Consider the following 15,809-nt stretch of genomic DNA (forward strand, 5'->3'; position numbering starts at 1 on the left):
TGCAAAAGCGTGTTTTTCATCAATCAGTGTGTCAGAGGCAGTAGAATCCCATGTCATTTTTTCAACAATGTGAACATGACAGGCAAAATTATTAGTCATGTTGTCAGTAGAACATCATACTCAGTTTTAGTTATTTAAATTATACTCAAGTCAGGTTTTGATGACTAGAAACCACTAAATTACCGTACTGGTGTGTGTCATAATTTACAGTACAGTGTCCCTGTAGTTACTCTTGCAAACCATTGTGCATCAACCAGGTGTTATAGTAATTTACATGGTATGAATAGATAATGTTTCTGATTGATTCCATCTAACCTCATCTAACCAATCAACATCGACCAACGTAACAGTATATGGAAGAATCGAAACAAAAGATCAGACTGTATTCACATTTTTACTGTACTGTCAATAGTGGTACTTACATACAGAAAACAAAGGAAACTACACATAGGCTATTTACTGACAAATGGAAACCTGAAAAAAACAAAGTGGGAAAAACTATACATGTACAACAGAAGGTAAAGGTGAAATTACATGGCAGTTTTCCTATGCGTCATGTCGGTCCTGTGTGTTGGGCCACAGATTCTCATCCACATCACAACATATATTTTCCCTTGCTATGCACGGTGGAAAGAATCTTCTTGAGTGCCTAATCCAGCCTCTGCATGCATCTGCTGATATGTCCTCACATGCTGCATCCATGGCAGCCAGCAGTGTCATCCACGTATGTGGCTGATGATCATAAACCTTCTACCTCCAAGCTGAGAAAAACTCTTCAATTGGGTTCAGGAACGGGGAGTAGGGTGGAAGGAATTCATCCTGCAGTGGTGGACAAACCAGTGCCTGATGTTGTCAGAGTGATGGAACCTGACATTGTCACAAATTACTACATACTTTGGTAGATCATCTTGATTGAGGTCCCGCTCATCTTCAGGAATGACATTTCTATAGAGATTGTCTAAGAATGTAAGGAGATGCTATGTGCTGTATGGTCCCATAATAGGAATATGAGCTAGCACACCTTGGTCTGAAATAGCAGCACACATAGTGATGTTTCCTCCACGTTGGCCTGGGACATCAACAGTAGCTCTCTGGTCGATTAGATTTCTACCATGCCTTCTGCCTTTGGCCAGGTTGAAGCCAGCCTCATCCAAGTATATGAAGTTGTGAGGTGGTTCTCTTGATTCCATTTCCATTATGCGCTATATACCAGAAAATACACAGTGTGCATAAATTACAGTATTTGTCTTCATTGTTTACAGCTACATCAAATGTAAAGATCTATGAAGTTCCAACATTATTAAATGTGTAGAATTTACACTTACAGTGTAGTGGGTATACAACATACCTGTACAAACTGGAGTCGCAGCTCTTTCACTTTGTCAGCATTTCTTTCAAAAGGTACATTGTACAGCTGCTTCATGGTGATTACATGTCTTTTCAAGACCCTGTCTATAGTTGAAATGCTCACAGATTGTATATTTTCAAAGATACCGTCGTCTTCAAAATTAGCACTTTGTATCTCCCTTAGTCTTATGGCATTGTTAGACATAACCATGTTGCAAATAGCTTCCTCCTGCTGAGGTGTGAAAAGGGGCCCTCTGCCACCCCTGCAAGGTTGTCTTGCAGTCCTACATGAGAAAATATATTGGAAATTATAGTAGTATAAGGATCACAGGATTTTGATTCATACAGTAAATAACTAAGAATACTGTATGTATGGATAACCTAAGGTGTGTTACAGTATATGTAACAGTACAGTAAGTCTACAGTATTACTGTACTATACAGTACATTACATACCTGTTCTCTCTACGAAATGATTGAATTATTGATGACACAGTTTGTGTCATCAATTTGTAGAAATCTGTACATACAATTCTGAGAACATGTTCACTCATTTTGATAGTACAGACTTCCAACCTGAGAAAAAGACTAATTGGTTTGGTGGTTGTGACATTTCAGCTGAGAACCAGGACAAGTTATTTTGCACAGCAGGACAAAAGCAACAATAATTGTCAAAAGCAGCTGACAGATGTACAGAACCATTTGCATGTTGTCCAAAAGCAATTGCAATTTGATGAAAACAACAAGACATTGCTGATATGATGTGAAAAACTGACAACATGATCTGACGGTGGAGCGAGTAGTTTTGAGAAATGCAGTTCTGTTGTGAGAAATGACTGAAAGCAGTTGGGAAAAACTGTAATGTATCCAATGTTAGAGATTTAAGCACTTATGTACGTCGCTCTGGATAAGGGCGTCTGCCAAATGCTGTAAATGTAAATGTAAATGTAAATGTATACATCTGTCTGTCTATCTATCTATCTATCTATCTATCTATCTATCTATCTATCTATCTATCTATCCGTCTGTCTGTCTGCCTATCTATCTATCTATCTATCTATCTATCTATCTATCTATCTATCTATCTGTCTGTCTGTCTGTCTGTCTGTCTTTTTATACATCTGCATAGATGCACTGTCTGCTTGTTATATTATTTCGGATGTATGAATAATGTAATAATGAATATCACCACGAGGTGGCAGTGTCGTCGTTGCTGATAAAGAAGCGGTTCTGCCGCTGGTGGTTTCACCTTCTATTCATGCTCCAGCTTGATAAGCTTTCACTGATTCCTCACCCCTTACTGTGACATATTTCCCACATGCCCAATTGCATAAAGATAAGACGGTTAAAGATAAGAGAAACTAACTCGTTGCAAATTTCGACAGTGATGCAGGTTACATGCAGAACCCATTACTACATCATTGGAAAAACTACATTTCCCATAACGCACCGTGGCGCAGCGGCTGCCTGACGTTTTACGCTGCCGCTTTGCCCATCGTGGAGAATTGCCCAGCATCTTCTGACGGGGAGCAGCCTAACGCAGAGGAAAATGCACTGAAATAGACCAATTGTATTTTCTCTCTGTTGGCAATGAAAGAAAAGGTCTGGGACAATGTAGCTGTCGCCGTGAGCCGTGCCGGAATACGGGCCATTATTGTGAGAGAAATGCGGAATCTTAACCCAGAGAAATAATATATACACATATAGAAAATGAAGAAACAATTCAACCGAATGCGACAGCTCGCCAACCAGACTGTTGGCAGGTAAGAACGGTTTCTTTACAGCTGATCTGATGATTTTTTTTTTTTTGGTCTTCACATAAAGCTAAAATGATCGTGTTCAAGTTTGACCAGAAGCCGGTGTTTATTGGCTGAGGATCTGATTCTAATTCACACCGGTATTAGTGATTACGCAATGGAGCTGAAGCGCGTATCCACGCGTTACTGTGGCACCGGTTAGAAAAACGGCACTGTGTTGGTCATGTTGGTGATTTCCTGGGTGTTTAGAATAATGCAGATGCGCAGTGACCTCAGAGATCTTCCAAAGTCAGATAGAAAGCTGCTTTAAAGTGTAAAACAACGCACAGATCCAGTGTAGTGATTTTCTGTGTTACAGCTATATGGAGACATGGATAGGGAGCCACAGAGCTGTAATGCGCTCGGCGTCAGCTGTCCTCCATCTGATGCAGACGGTCGCAGTGGATGCGACGTGAGACATGGTTGCCAGATATTTGTGGCTGTTTTTCATTTTAATCACCATTTAAATGCGATGCAGATCACGACGAACTAAGATCGTGTAGCTAAAGAAGGATGACATATAATTAAACAGAACTGAGCATTAAGTTGCATTTCCCAGCGTGATTATTGTTCAATAGTTCATTTGAGAAGTGGTTCTGGTCAATCTGGCAACACGGGTCAGAGGCGAGAAAATGGAAGAGACGCAACGTTTCCATCACATCACGCATCAGTGTTGGGGGAAAAAAGGAGGGGTCGGGTACAGAACGTCCATCAGCATAGTCTCAGGCATTTTTAGGTCATGTTTTAAAACAATATTAAGCTGTGAGGAATATAGCAAAAAAAAGTAAGGAAGAAATTTCAGCCTTGATGGAGATGCTCCAGACTGCAGCATCCTTTTCAATTCCCCATCAGTTGTGATTTTTTTCTTATGGAGACCCATTCTAAATTGTTCTAATGGATGCAAAACCATGCATCAGTGCTGTGCTGCTGGATCCTTCCGTGTTTGGTTTGTGTTTCACACCTCCCCCGCCTGAGCTGTTGTGGGAAGGAAGGAAGAAGCGTTCTATTCAGGATGAGGTGCGTGGGACCAGGTGTGATCTGCACCAGCTTCTGGCATGCTGGGGGATTATACCACACAGCATTGTGGGTCATGATCTGAACATCCTGCTGTGCATGAGCTGGGTAGTCAAATGGCAGAACTTTTTTTTTTATCTGGAGTGTGTATCTTGATCTCACATTAATATTCTCCCCGTTTCTGTCGCTGGGTCCAGGGAGCGATGACGTTGGCCCGCTGGGGGACTCTGTTCACAGCAGCACAGTAATGAGCAACAACATGTTCTTTAAACAGAAAACTGACCAGGCTCATTAATAAAAAGGTCAAGCCTGGGAGAGCTGAGATTAGTGTGGGAATTAGAGCTGATGCTGTCCTTTTACTGCACATCACTGACACACAGACATCTCTTTATAAGAACTATTTATATCACTGACACTGGTTCTGTCCTTGCCCCTTGCCTATGTGACCTTGAGAGTCTTTTAGAGCTGTAGCAAATGTTACCGATTATATTTAAGTATAGTTCGCTCCAGATTATCCGCACCCTTCATTGTGACTCCAGTTACAGCTAGGGATGAGTTAGATGACAATATTTTATTGATATGAAAAATTATGTCAGATCTAATTCAGGAGAGGTTTTTAATAAATACCATTATTTAAAAAAAAAAGTAAATATAGTTGTAGCCATCAAGTATAAAATTAAAAATCAATGTAAATAGAAATCTAAATAAAGGTGTTGCTGGCAGTTTGTGCCAAACCTTTATTTCATCATACATATTATGTATAGCAGAAATGACTATGAGAAACCTGATTTTTTTTTTTTTCACATCACACACCCCATTTAAAGTTAGATTTCTCTCAGATTTTCAATGTGACAATGAAGCGAAGGAAGAAACCCCTCTAGCTGATAATGATGAAACATTACTTTGCTTGTAATGACTAATGCTGTATTCCGGTCATTTTCTTCTGATTGTTAGCCCTGTGAAGGTTCATGGGCATCCAGCTCATTTGATTGGATGGAACACATCCACACTCAGAGCGACAGATTCAGCCTCTGTATATAACATGCATACTGAGATTAATTACACAAAAGGTGCAAACTGTTATTGTGATAGAAATTATTTATGGAATTTCTCAGGTTACCCAAATAGTATGTGGGTGTGCTGCTAAATGTTTAAGCAATATTGTACAAGCAAAAGTGAGATTATATTGAATATCAGGCCTTGTGTCTGTGTCTGAATCACAGCCATGCCAATATTTTGTATCACAGTATAACGAATTGTAGAATAAGTGCAATGTTGCTTCTATACAACAGCTCTATAAATAAGAACATAACTATCTTTTCAGTTTCAATCTACAATATCAATAATTTCATTATTTTTGCTCAGAGAAGAGAAATTGATCCATGAAGCCACAGTCACTGATAGCTGGCTAGCTATCTCACAATGATTTGTACATTCCTGTAATAAAAGGCATCTTGTGAAATTGGCTTTCCTTTTTCCTTTTACATCTTGATGAAATTTCATATTTCAAGTCAGAAGTTGAAAAATCTATTGTTTGTCATGACCACCGATGTCGCTATCTCTACTGTAGTAACTGTTTCAGTGGGATTGTTGCCAAAGGTGGAACTTTGCATGGCAAATACAGATGGAGCGATAGTAACAGTTAAATGTCTCAGTGCAGTTATACTAAATATAAGCACTTTTGAAACACTGCTCCTACAATCAATTTTGTGGACCGGAACTGAGTTTTGTATAATTGTAATTCTGCATTTAGTGTTTTCTATCACATGTGTCCCTGATCATCTGCAATGCACTGGGATTCACTCCCACTGGGAAGAAAATTGCAATTTCCTTCAAAGGATATGTGTGAGAATGTCAGAGGGAAGGTTTGTGACTTTGCTTTGGCTCACAGTGACCTGACTGGTTGTGTCTTTGGAGGACTCACTCTCATTCATGTGCTGTTGCTGGTGTTTGTGTGATTCCTGGGGAGGAACTGCAGTGTACTCATTCCCTCAGGAAGGGTGGCAGCCAGCGTCTTTGGCTGGAGCAAAAAGTGTGTGTGTGTGTGTGTGTGTGTGTGTGTGTGTGTGTGTGTGTGTGCGTGTGTGTCTGTGTGTGTGGATGAACTTGTTCACCCAAAAGGGCCTCCTCACACACTACAAGGGAAATCTTTTTTATTCACCCCACGAAACACCTTAGTTGCTAAATTCTTAAACCAGGAGGCAGTTTGAGCTTAGAAATTGATAGCTGCACTAGACAAAATTACATTTTTTTATTTTTACTGCTTACATGTATTATCCTATTTTTAAAAATTGGTATAAGTGTAATATGGGAAAAATCATGGTTAACTTGTTTTATGTCACCCACCACCCCCATTCCCACCCCCAATTGTTTGGTCCTCTGAAAAAATGTGTAAGAGTTAAGAATTCACTGTGGCTGCTATTTAGAAATGAAACTAATACTGTACATGTGTCTATCAGATGAACTTCAATAAAAAAATCTAATTGTTTTCAACCATCCTACTCACTTTAAATAAACCAAAAACTGCTTTTTGCAAATTCTTGACTCTTGAGCATTATGTCTATATTTTCATTACAGTTTTCACCACAGCCTCTTTAGTCTTGTCTAGTTGATGGCCGTTTATCCTTTTCACAGCCATTGCTGCCTTTTTAGCAGATGATATGGTGAAACTTTTGCCTCCGTCCTGCTCCAAACTCAAATCTATTTGTAATGTTTAATCTTGTGAGATGTCTGTGAAACAAGCTTCTTTTATTGTTTACATTATAGAAGCTATAGGGACACAGTGGCATAGTGGTTAACAAATTTGCCTCACACCTTTGGGATTAGGGGTACAGTTCCCACCTCCACACTGTACTGTATGTGTTAAGTGTAAATGTACTCCCTATGCTTTATGGTACTCTTGTCTCCTCCCCAGTACAAAGCTTCTTTGTGCCCTGTGATGGGTTATTGTTTTTTCTAGAGGGTCTGAGTCCTCTGGGATAGGCTGCTAGTTCCCTGTGTGACATGTGTAGGATAAGTGGAACAGAAACTATCCAGTGGATGAATGGATAGATAACAGTTACAAACAAATATTTTCTTGCCAGCCTTCCTTTTCTCCTCTGTGACGTTAATAAGAGATGAATGTGCAGTTTGACCTGTTAGCAAGAAACTCACAAAGATATAGTGTTAGATAGTGTGTTAATTGCAGAGGTGTAGTCTATTTGGTTGGGTGGCAGACAAGGTGTCACTGTCCCACACTAATGCAGCATGTATTATGTGTCTTGCAGTATATGCATAGGCATGTACATACATATTGCTTGCAGTATTTGCTCTGTGGCTACTCTGAGTTCAGTATGCATGTTTACCAAAAGCCCACATTAAAACTGACTCTTGTTCAATTCGTTCTGTCCTAGGCATTAATTGGTTATTTACAGACAGAAAAATAAGTGTAGCTGTCATAATGCATGTAAATTTCAATAATTTAGTGTTAAAAATGGACAGAATTTGGCAGACATCATGTTTTGTGTATTTTTTTTTTTTTTACTTGAACTTGCAGAGGTTTGTTTTTGTTATACTTTTAGGCTTCTTTAGACATTTTGAGGGTCCCCAATGCCCCTTTTCTACCAAGGCAGTTTTGAGTGCTGGTTCAGAGCCAGAGCATAATTTAAAATCAGTTTTTCTTTTGCTTTTCTTTTTCGACACTCAAATCACCGTGCTCTGAACCAGGAAAAGTGGTTTTTAAGTAGCACCAAAACATTGCTGGTCTAGACTTAAGAACTGCTTACGTCAGGGGCTGGGGGTGGGGTTACTGTGACCAACAAGACAAAAGAGAACGTTGTTAGTGCCATTTTTAAATCATTTTAAATCAGGATTCCCGCGTTTGGATGCCAATGTAGGTTCGCAAAGCCATGAGCATTAACAGTAAAGCAACATCCGTAAACAGTAAAGCAGCTGCGCTGACGTTGCTGTATAACATTGCATACGGTAAGACTTGGCACTGTGATGGCTCTCTAGCCCATGGAAAAAAAAGCCGGTTCTTAGAAGGCTCGTCAGTGGAACCAACTTTGAACCAGCACCAGCACTAGCTCTGAACCAGCACCCGGTTCTTTCTGGTGGAAAGGGGTCACAAGTGTAGCTTGTCACCCATCTTAGCTTTAAATTCAGTAAACATGATTTGTGTCAGTAAAATGAATTGATCAATGCCACTAAATTGCAGAATTACTCTTTAGATTAGGCTTGAGAATTTTCAGTAGTACATTTTTAGCATATGAAAGTGTCAAAGGATCAGTACTGCCCTTTTATTCTGCCCCAACCTTTAAAGAAATAGACAGCATTAAAACATCATCTTTCAGCTATATCTGATATGTCACAGGGACAGTATCTTTTTCAGCCAGTCCAGCCAATCTCTCTCTCTCTCTCTCTCTCTCTCTCTCTCTCTCTCTCTCTCTCTCTGCAGTGTCCTAGTTTTGAATCTGCCATTCGCTCCTCCTCTCTCTTCTCTGTTCATCCTCCTCCTCTTCTTCTTGCCTGTTCTCCTTCATTCTCATCTCTTCTCTTCTCCTCCCACACGGGAGGCTTGCAGGTATGCAATGTCAGCAGCAGCATGCAGTCCCTCATACACACCTGTGGGCTCCTCTGCATGGAATTACTGATGGGATGCAGTCTGTTTTTGCAGTGGAAATACCCACGGAGACACACAGCTCCAAGGAAAACTAATGATTTGTAAAGCTGAGAAGTTATAACCTGCCTGCACAGTGTGTGTTAGTTAGAGCAGTATAAGATTTTCACTGTAATAGTAAGAAATGAGACACCACCCCAATGGTATGGTTCTTTTCCCATAAGAGAATAAAGTAAAGTTCAGGAAGTAGTTTATTCCCTGTTTTCCATAGCAATTTGCTCTAAAAAATGTTCTATTCATTAACCAATGAAATATCACAATTTTATCTGTTTATTAATTACAGATAAAGTGGAATTTTCTTGTTTTCACTGTCATTACAGCAGCTATAAACATTATTCTATTAGCAGTGTCTGTGTGGGTTTTTTCCACAAATGTAGCTTGCCATGCTAATATGAACCCGCAAACCCCGTAATGAAGAATTTTGCAAAGTTGTAAAACTTATAGCATAACCACTGTTACAAAGTGCTGGCACTGGAGAACCCTTATAAAATGCTCACAGCATAAAAAATCCTCACATAAAACCTCATTATATTAGCAAATCCTTATTAAATAGGTGCTTATGTGAAACATTCATCATACAAAACGCTGTGTAATTTGAAGATAATGTAAATAAATGTTCATGTTTTAGAACAAGTACATTAATATAATCCTGTGCATAGCAGCTACTACTCTCCGTGCTGTTATTAAAATTATTTAACATATGACAAATCAGTTTCGAGAATGAAATAAAAGTCTAACCATTTATTTAACATGGTGGTTTCTCAATTTTTTCATAATTGCTGAATAGTTCTGTATTCTCCTAGAATAAAAACTTGATCCAAAAGCATTTTTATGTTTTTTTAAGCATTTAATGAACTGCTCCCATGCACCACAAGGAGTTTGACCTCTTGGCCATATATGAATATGGATCAACGCATTACTCCTGTAAAACATGATTCAAAGGTTTGCATATTTTTGCTGTGCAAATGCAGCATTATTACATGTGCTGTTCTGAGGATGTCTGCCATTACAGCTCTGCCTTTTTAAATATAAATCTGCAGATTTTCTCTAAAATAACATTTGATTTTTCATAATTTATTGAGAAGCAAATAAAGTCGTATGGAGTATATTTAAAGACATGATCCATTCAAAGGGTTGGTCAATGTGGCAAAAAATATATATCATGTGATATGACATGAAGATAAACATCACAATATTTAGGCTTGCTAAGTAAACAGTGGAACCATATAAATTAAAAAACTGAAAGTTTTTATCTAACATTTACAATATATGAATGATTAATCAGTTTAGAACAAAAATGTTTAATGGCAAAGTAATCAGGCAGGGAGCAGAGGGTTCCAAGCAGAGTTCGTTTTAATTTAGGCAAATAAGGATGCATGCCAAAACTGCCCCAAGTGTAAGTAGCCACAATTAAAGTGTTTTTAGTGGCATTTGGTAGCTAGGCCAAAAATATATATGTAACCAGTACTTGTGGTGTTTTAATTTTAAGCCAAAAGTTGAATTAAGTGGAAAGTATGAGCCAGAATTAGGCCATTACTCTATTTGCTATTAGTACAGTTACTTGGTTACATTATGAAAACACTTGTTGACAACTGCAAGACTAAAAAACAAAATCTTTGACAAAATCAATATCAGATCAGTATATACCACCCCTACAAATTAAAATGTTCATACACAAATTTAGTGACATTTCTGTACCATTATGTACCATTTCACATGTACCTTCTTTCACATGTACATTGTTCTGTGAAGCTAGACATCCTGTCCCAAAAATGGAGGCCACAACAGAAAAATCATGTGACTGAATAGCTAGCAGAGGCATAGTTCTATTATATGGTGTTTTAACAACTTAACATGTTGTGTGCTGCCAATCCTCAGGGAGCTAAAGAAAACTGTACATTGCTTATGTTTGACAAAACATAGTAAATGATGGAAACTAAAAATTCTCACCCATTAGTCCAGATCATTTACTTGTTTAGCCATGATGTCCATCTGGTTTTGCTGTTTGTACCAAGTTTTAAGCGGTCTGGAAACAGTACTTGAAACTACATGAATGATATGGGCCTGAAAGTCTTTTACTGTCAGTGATGCATGGCACAGACACTGTCTCACCCCCAGACACATTGAGTCCTTGAATAAGTAGCACTGTAAATTAACAATCATGGCAACATAGACATTCAATTTCACTTGGCACCAACATCAATTTCTATCCACCCTGAGCTGTTCTTCCTGTGCAAAGGCCAGTTCAGTCTTTCATTAGCTTTTGGCTTTTACATCAATCTGCTACGATACTTTAGCTGAATATTCTGGTTCAAACCGATATGACTTCAGGACATTTTGGAAATAAAGGCTAATAGCAAATAGGCTACAGATAAATAAACCTAAGCTGTAACAAAAGAGCTTTAGGTATGTTGACTGGCTCAAACTGTATGATATAGTGTGGGAAAAGAGACTCTTCCTAATGCATGAATTTCAACAGAAAAAAGTAGGTTTATTCAATATCTATATTACTGTGGTAATGGTATCTTGATTGTTATCATTGCAGCCATTCTAACTCAGTACAAATAATCTTGTTTTAATTCAATGCCACAAGTGAAGTCATCTAATCTTGATGGACTTTACCATGATCAATGGTTCAAATCACTGATAGCGTATTACACAGTCCATTGAGTATAGAGGAAGCATATTCCTCAGTATTATACAAGCAACATATTGTATACACGTCCTGACCCAACTATAAATTATACATATACATTAAAGCATATTCTGGCAGAATCATTCAGAAGGCTGGTTTTTACTGTATAGTAAGAAAACATTTGTTTTTACTGTTTATGTTTGGTGAGTTAGGTAGCTGGCAAACAATTAACTCAGACAGAATGGTATGCATGCCAGGTTACTAACAAACCGATGGTATACAGCACTTTGAAAACACATGGCTTAAATGAGTACTAAAAATGAGTTGCATTTACAAGGTTGGTAAAACCAGGTTTAACTACTTATTTTCATTGTTAGCCTTCCAGACTCACTGTGATAATGCCTATAGGACTAGAAGATGCAATTTCTTGTGACTGTAATAAACTTCTTTTGAGTTGTGCATTGAGCTACAATGGACTGAGCTGTAGCACTGCAGTTTTAATACAAAAACAAGGTGCAAACAAATCCAATGGTAAATGAGATCCAAAAACAAAAAATGTACAAAATTGGAAAACACAGCAGAAATACAAAGGCTTACTAACATCACGAATCAAAAGAAATGGTATGCCTTGCAAAGAGAAATTAACACAAAAGGGTTAAAAACCATTAGAAATTAATAGGAACAGGTGAACTCAATTAAAAGTCTGGAGATTGAGAGCATGGGTGCACCAGAGGCTGTTGGGAGTTGTAGTTCACAGCATCCATGTTTGTCACTTTGAAACGGGATTATTAAGTTGCGCACAACAGTGAGCAATTAAACCAAATCACAAATAACATCAAACGCAAACTAGTAGATGTGAAAGCACCCTTAATTACATCTTAACAAGATAACCAAACTCAAAAAACATCAGTCATGTTTATCGAGTAATACCATGAGGATATCAAATCACAGATTAATTTCTATCACTATATATTTCATTTTATTAAGCAAAGCGTCATGCCAATTTCTGGCAATACTGAGGGAGATAAAAAGCATACAGGCCTTTAACTATGGAACTTTCCAGCATATTTACTAGAAATACCTCCTGCTCCATTTCCATCTGCTGCAGTGCACATGCTCATCCTCCTGTTTGAAGTAATACCTGCTGTTGTGCTGTGAGCAGACAGAAAAGTGGAGAAGGCTTCAGATGCCGCAGGTGAATTCTTTATATCCCCATGTCTGGCTCAGCTCAGACAATGGGGGAGATAATAAACAGTGCACAGTCTTCCCTTACAATGTCACACTGAACAGAAACATGTCCAGAGACATTTTTAACACTCATCCAAGAGGATGAAGTGGAGAAAGGGGAAGGTAGGATAGGATAGGATAGGATAGGATAGAAAAGGATATTTTTCTGTTGCTGTGTGGGTGTGTAGTGTGAATACTTATCATGATAGATGGTTTCTGAGTTTTAAAATTTCTTTCAGCCATTTTATTATTACCCATTAACAGCATATTTAAATACTATAGTTGCTGCGATAGGTCTAAATAGAAAAGAATATTGGAATTTTCAAAAGCTATGAAATTTGAACCATTGATTATAGATCCATTAATAAACCTACAGTAAGCACTCACCACAGGTTCATGCTTAAGATTCATTTATACTGTCCTTAATTAGCAGGTGGATCAATAAGGGTTGTGAATCCTTTCTCCAGCATGTTCCCACAACCCTGTGAAAGCCAGTTGTGGAGAGATCTGAATCAGGATATCCTTGAGACCCTGTAAACCTGAGCCATCTGTGCCAGCGGGGACACCTACTGCTTGATAGAGAAATCGGGCTGACTCATCTCTTTCGCACCGCACAACTGGAACACTGAATGAACATGAGCTCTCAGCAAACCTCATTTGTGCACTTGACAGCTTCAAAGGGCACACAGTTGACCTCTTGTTCCTGGGCCCACAATGATGGCTGTGTGCCAGATTCTTAGATGTGTTTTGTTTTGTTTTTAATTATATAACCATCTTATGAAGACCCTGGTGCAGGTGTTGTCTAAATTAAGAAGCTTTTTAATAGCTGAGGGGGATGGGGATGTTTTTATTGTTGCACCATTATTTTTAGTATAAACACTTTGGCTACAGAATAGATTCTAATCCTTGGAGTTGCAAACACACAAGGTGAAGATTTGGTCAATGATTTTTTTTTCTAGGTAATGTCGTTATTGCATTCTTTCTTATCATCCACTCAATTTGGAGCTCATCTTAACCCACTTTGCATTAAAATCACGACATTCACTAAATTCCAGGGGTTTCGTTAACACGACGTAAAGTGGGCGTGTTTCTGGAGGTCTTGGAAAAACGCCCTCTTTCAAAAAAGAAAGAGCATCCCTACGATGGATAATGGAGGATAAAACAGTCATACAGGTAGATTTTATATTTTATATCTATTATGCTTTATTATCTGTCATGTGGGCGGGATAAAACTGGACCCAAATGCAGGATAGGAAAACGGAACAGGGGTTTATTAACTAAACAGACACCAACCAGGACACAGACGAAGACAACAATGGACAACACAGTAGATTCCGCGCTGCACAAGGCAACGTGGCACGGTTAAATAGACAGATAATTACAATAGGAAACAGGTGTGTGGAAACAGGAGGAGCAGACAAAGGCGGGGCAGACACGTGACAAGGAACATAACAAATGCACATGGCCAAAAGTCCGGGCTGAGTCCTGACATTATTTTACAGTTACGCTATTTTCGAAAACAAATAAACAACCAAAAACTAGGGTTAGGGTTAGATTATCAGGCCATGCCTGCCCAATGACGCAATATCTGTTACGCTGTTCTGAAATCCCTGGAAATAAGCTCATCCCTGAGAATCACAGTGGCACTTTGGCCTGTCATGCTAATTAAATTGGCCTTCACACTGGACACGTTGACCTTTCATCACGGTAATCATTGCTCCATAAAGCCATTGGACAAATTTTCAGAATAGCAGTATCAATATCTTAATTAACATCAAATAAAGATCAAATGTTTATTTTGTCACATACACTACCACACACAGCAAGACATGTAGACAAATGCTTTTCAACTGTCCGTGTCATAACAAATTGAATAAAAATACTATAAAATAATATAAAAAATAAAAATATAATTCCTTATACAAGCATAAGGAAAGTATATATGAAATATAAAAAATATATTTCTGAATATAGACAACATAACAGTATGACTATTGTGAATAAAGTGCAGTTGGGTGAGTTTAATGCAACCTATATAGACAATATTGTACAGTACTGGGTGTAATTCAGAAAAGTCCAAAAAAGTCCAAGCTCTATTCCTATGTGTTGGACATCAAGTAACCTATTGCGTACTCTAGGAATTACTCTTTTCTTTTAGAGCATCCTTAGTCATTCAGAGCTGTTCAGAACCATGATATTGAGCTTTCATTAAAATAAAATAAAAACAAAAAACAGCTTTACCAGGCACAAAGAGTTTGCTCTCTTTGCCCTCTCTGATTGGAAGACCATAAACATATTTTATAGTTCTAGTTCTGGTACTCCATCATATTGTAAATTGTTAAGCTGTGTGTTTGTAGCTACAGTAGTATTATGTAGTTGTCTTAATAGTACAAGTACCTCTTATAGGTACCTCTTAAGTGGCCCTGATATTAAAAGATTAACTAGAGACTCCTGTGAGATAAGGGAACAATACGTATGTAGCCATGGTCCTGAGACCTGAGTCAAAGACAGCCTGGCAGTTGAGAGTATTCGTGTTACCTATTTTCTTGCTGTGTACCATTAGCAAAGTTGTCACCTTGGGACCATGTCCCTTAACCCCCAACACACACCCTCTTCTTCTCATATCTTCTCTAATCAACGCAAGTGTCTCACAATATCTTGTCAGTCCCACACTCAGTTGTCGAAACACAGTTACATACATTACCTTCTTTCTGGGTCTTTTTGTTATGAGCACTTGGGCGTTCTTTTTTAGAGCTACTGAAGACAGTACATCATGTGCATCAGTAAACTAAAGTAAATTAAAGTAAAGTAAAGTAACATCCTCATGCACACCTCACCAAAGTGTATCTAATAAGGTCAAATGCCATACCTTTTTGAAACAGAGAATCACTCAATATGTTAATCCTGTTTCCTGATGAGGATGAGAATCATTCAAGATACCAATACTCTTAATCCTTGAAATACCATGAGATGCTTTCAAACACTTCTAATTCATTTAAAGTAGCCTGGCTGACTGCAAGGCAAGCGATAACAGCGTGTAAGTGATAACACTACTCAAATTGGCAAAATTGCAAATATAGGATTCATATGTTAACAGACTTATGTAATTACTTTCTGTGATTGCTGTACTCATG

General features: G+C 38.3%; 1 protein-coding gene across 14 annotated transcripts in view; it reads left to right on the plus strand.

The window, feature by feature from the left end:
* Positions 1-2,849: 2,849 nt before the first annotated feature.
* Positions 2,850-15,809, plus strand: part of arhgap44a (Rho GTPase activating protein 44a) — a 38,566-nt gene continuing 25,606 nt past the window's right edge. For all 14 annotated transcript variants that reach the window (XR_009649916.1, XR_009649917.1, XM_060892748.1 and 11 more), the window contains exon 1: positions 2,850-3,109. Coding sequence is in view for 12 of the 14 variants with exons in the window: in XM_060892748.1 (XP_060748731.1) it covers positions 3,057-3,109 (53 nt within the window). In the remaining 2 variants the exon portion in view is untranslated. The remainder of the gene's footprint in view (positions 3,110-15,809) is intronic.

This window comes from Tachysurus vachellii, chromosome 18 (genome assembly GCF_030014155.1).
Source record: "Tachysurus vachellii isolate PV-2020 chromosome 18, HZAU_Pvac_v1, whole genome shotgun sequence".
Taxonomy (NCBI): domain Eukaryota; kingdom Metazoa; phylum Chordata; class Actinopteri; order Siluriformes; family Bagridae; genus Tachysurus; species Tachysurus vachellii.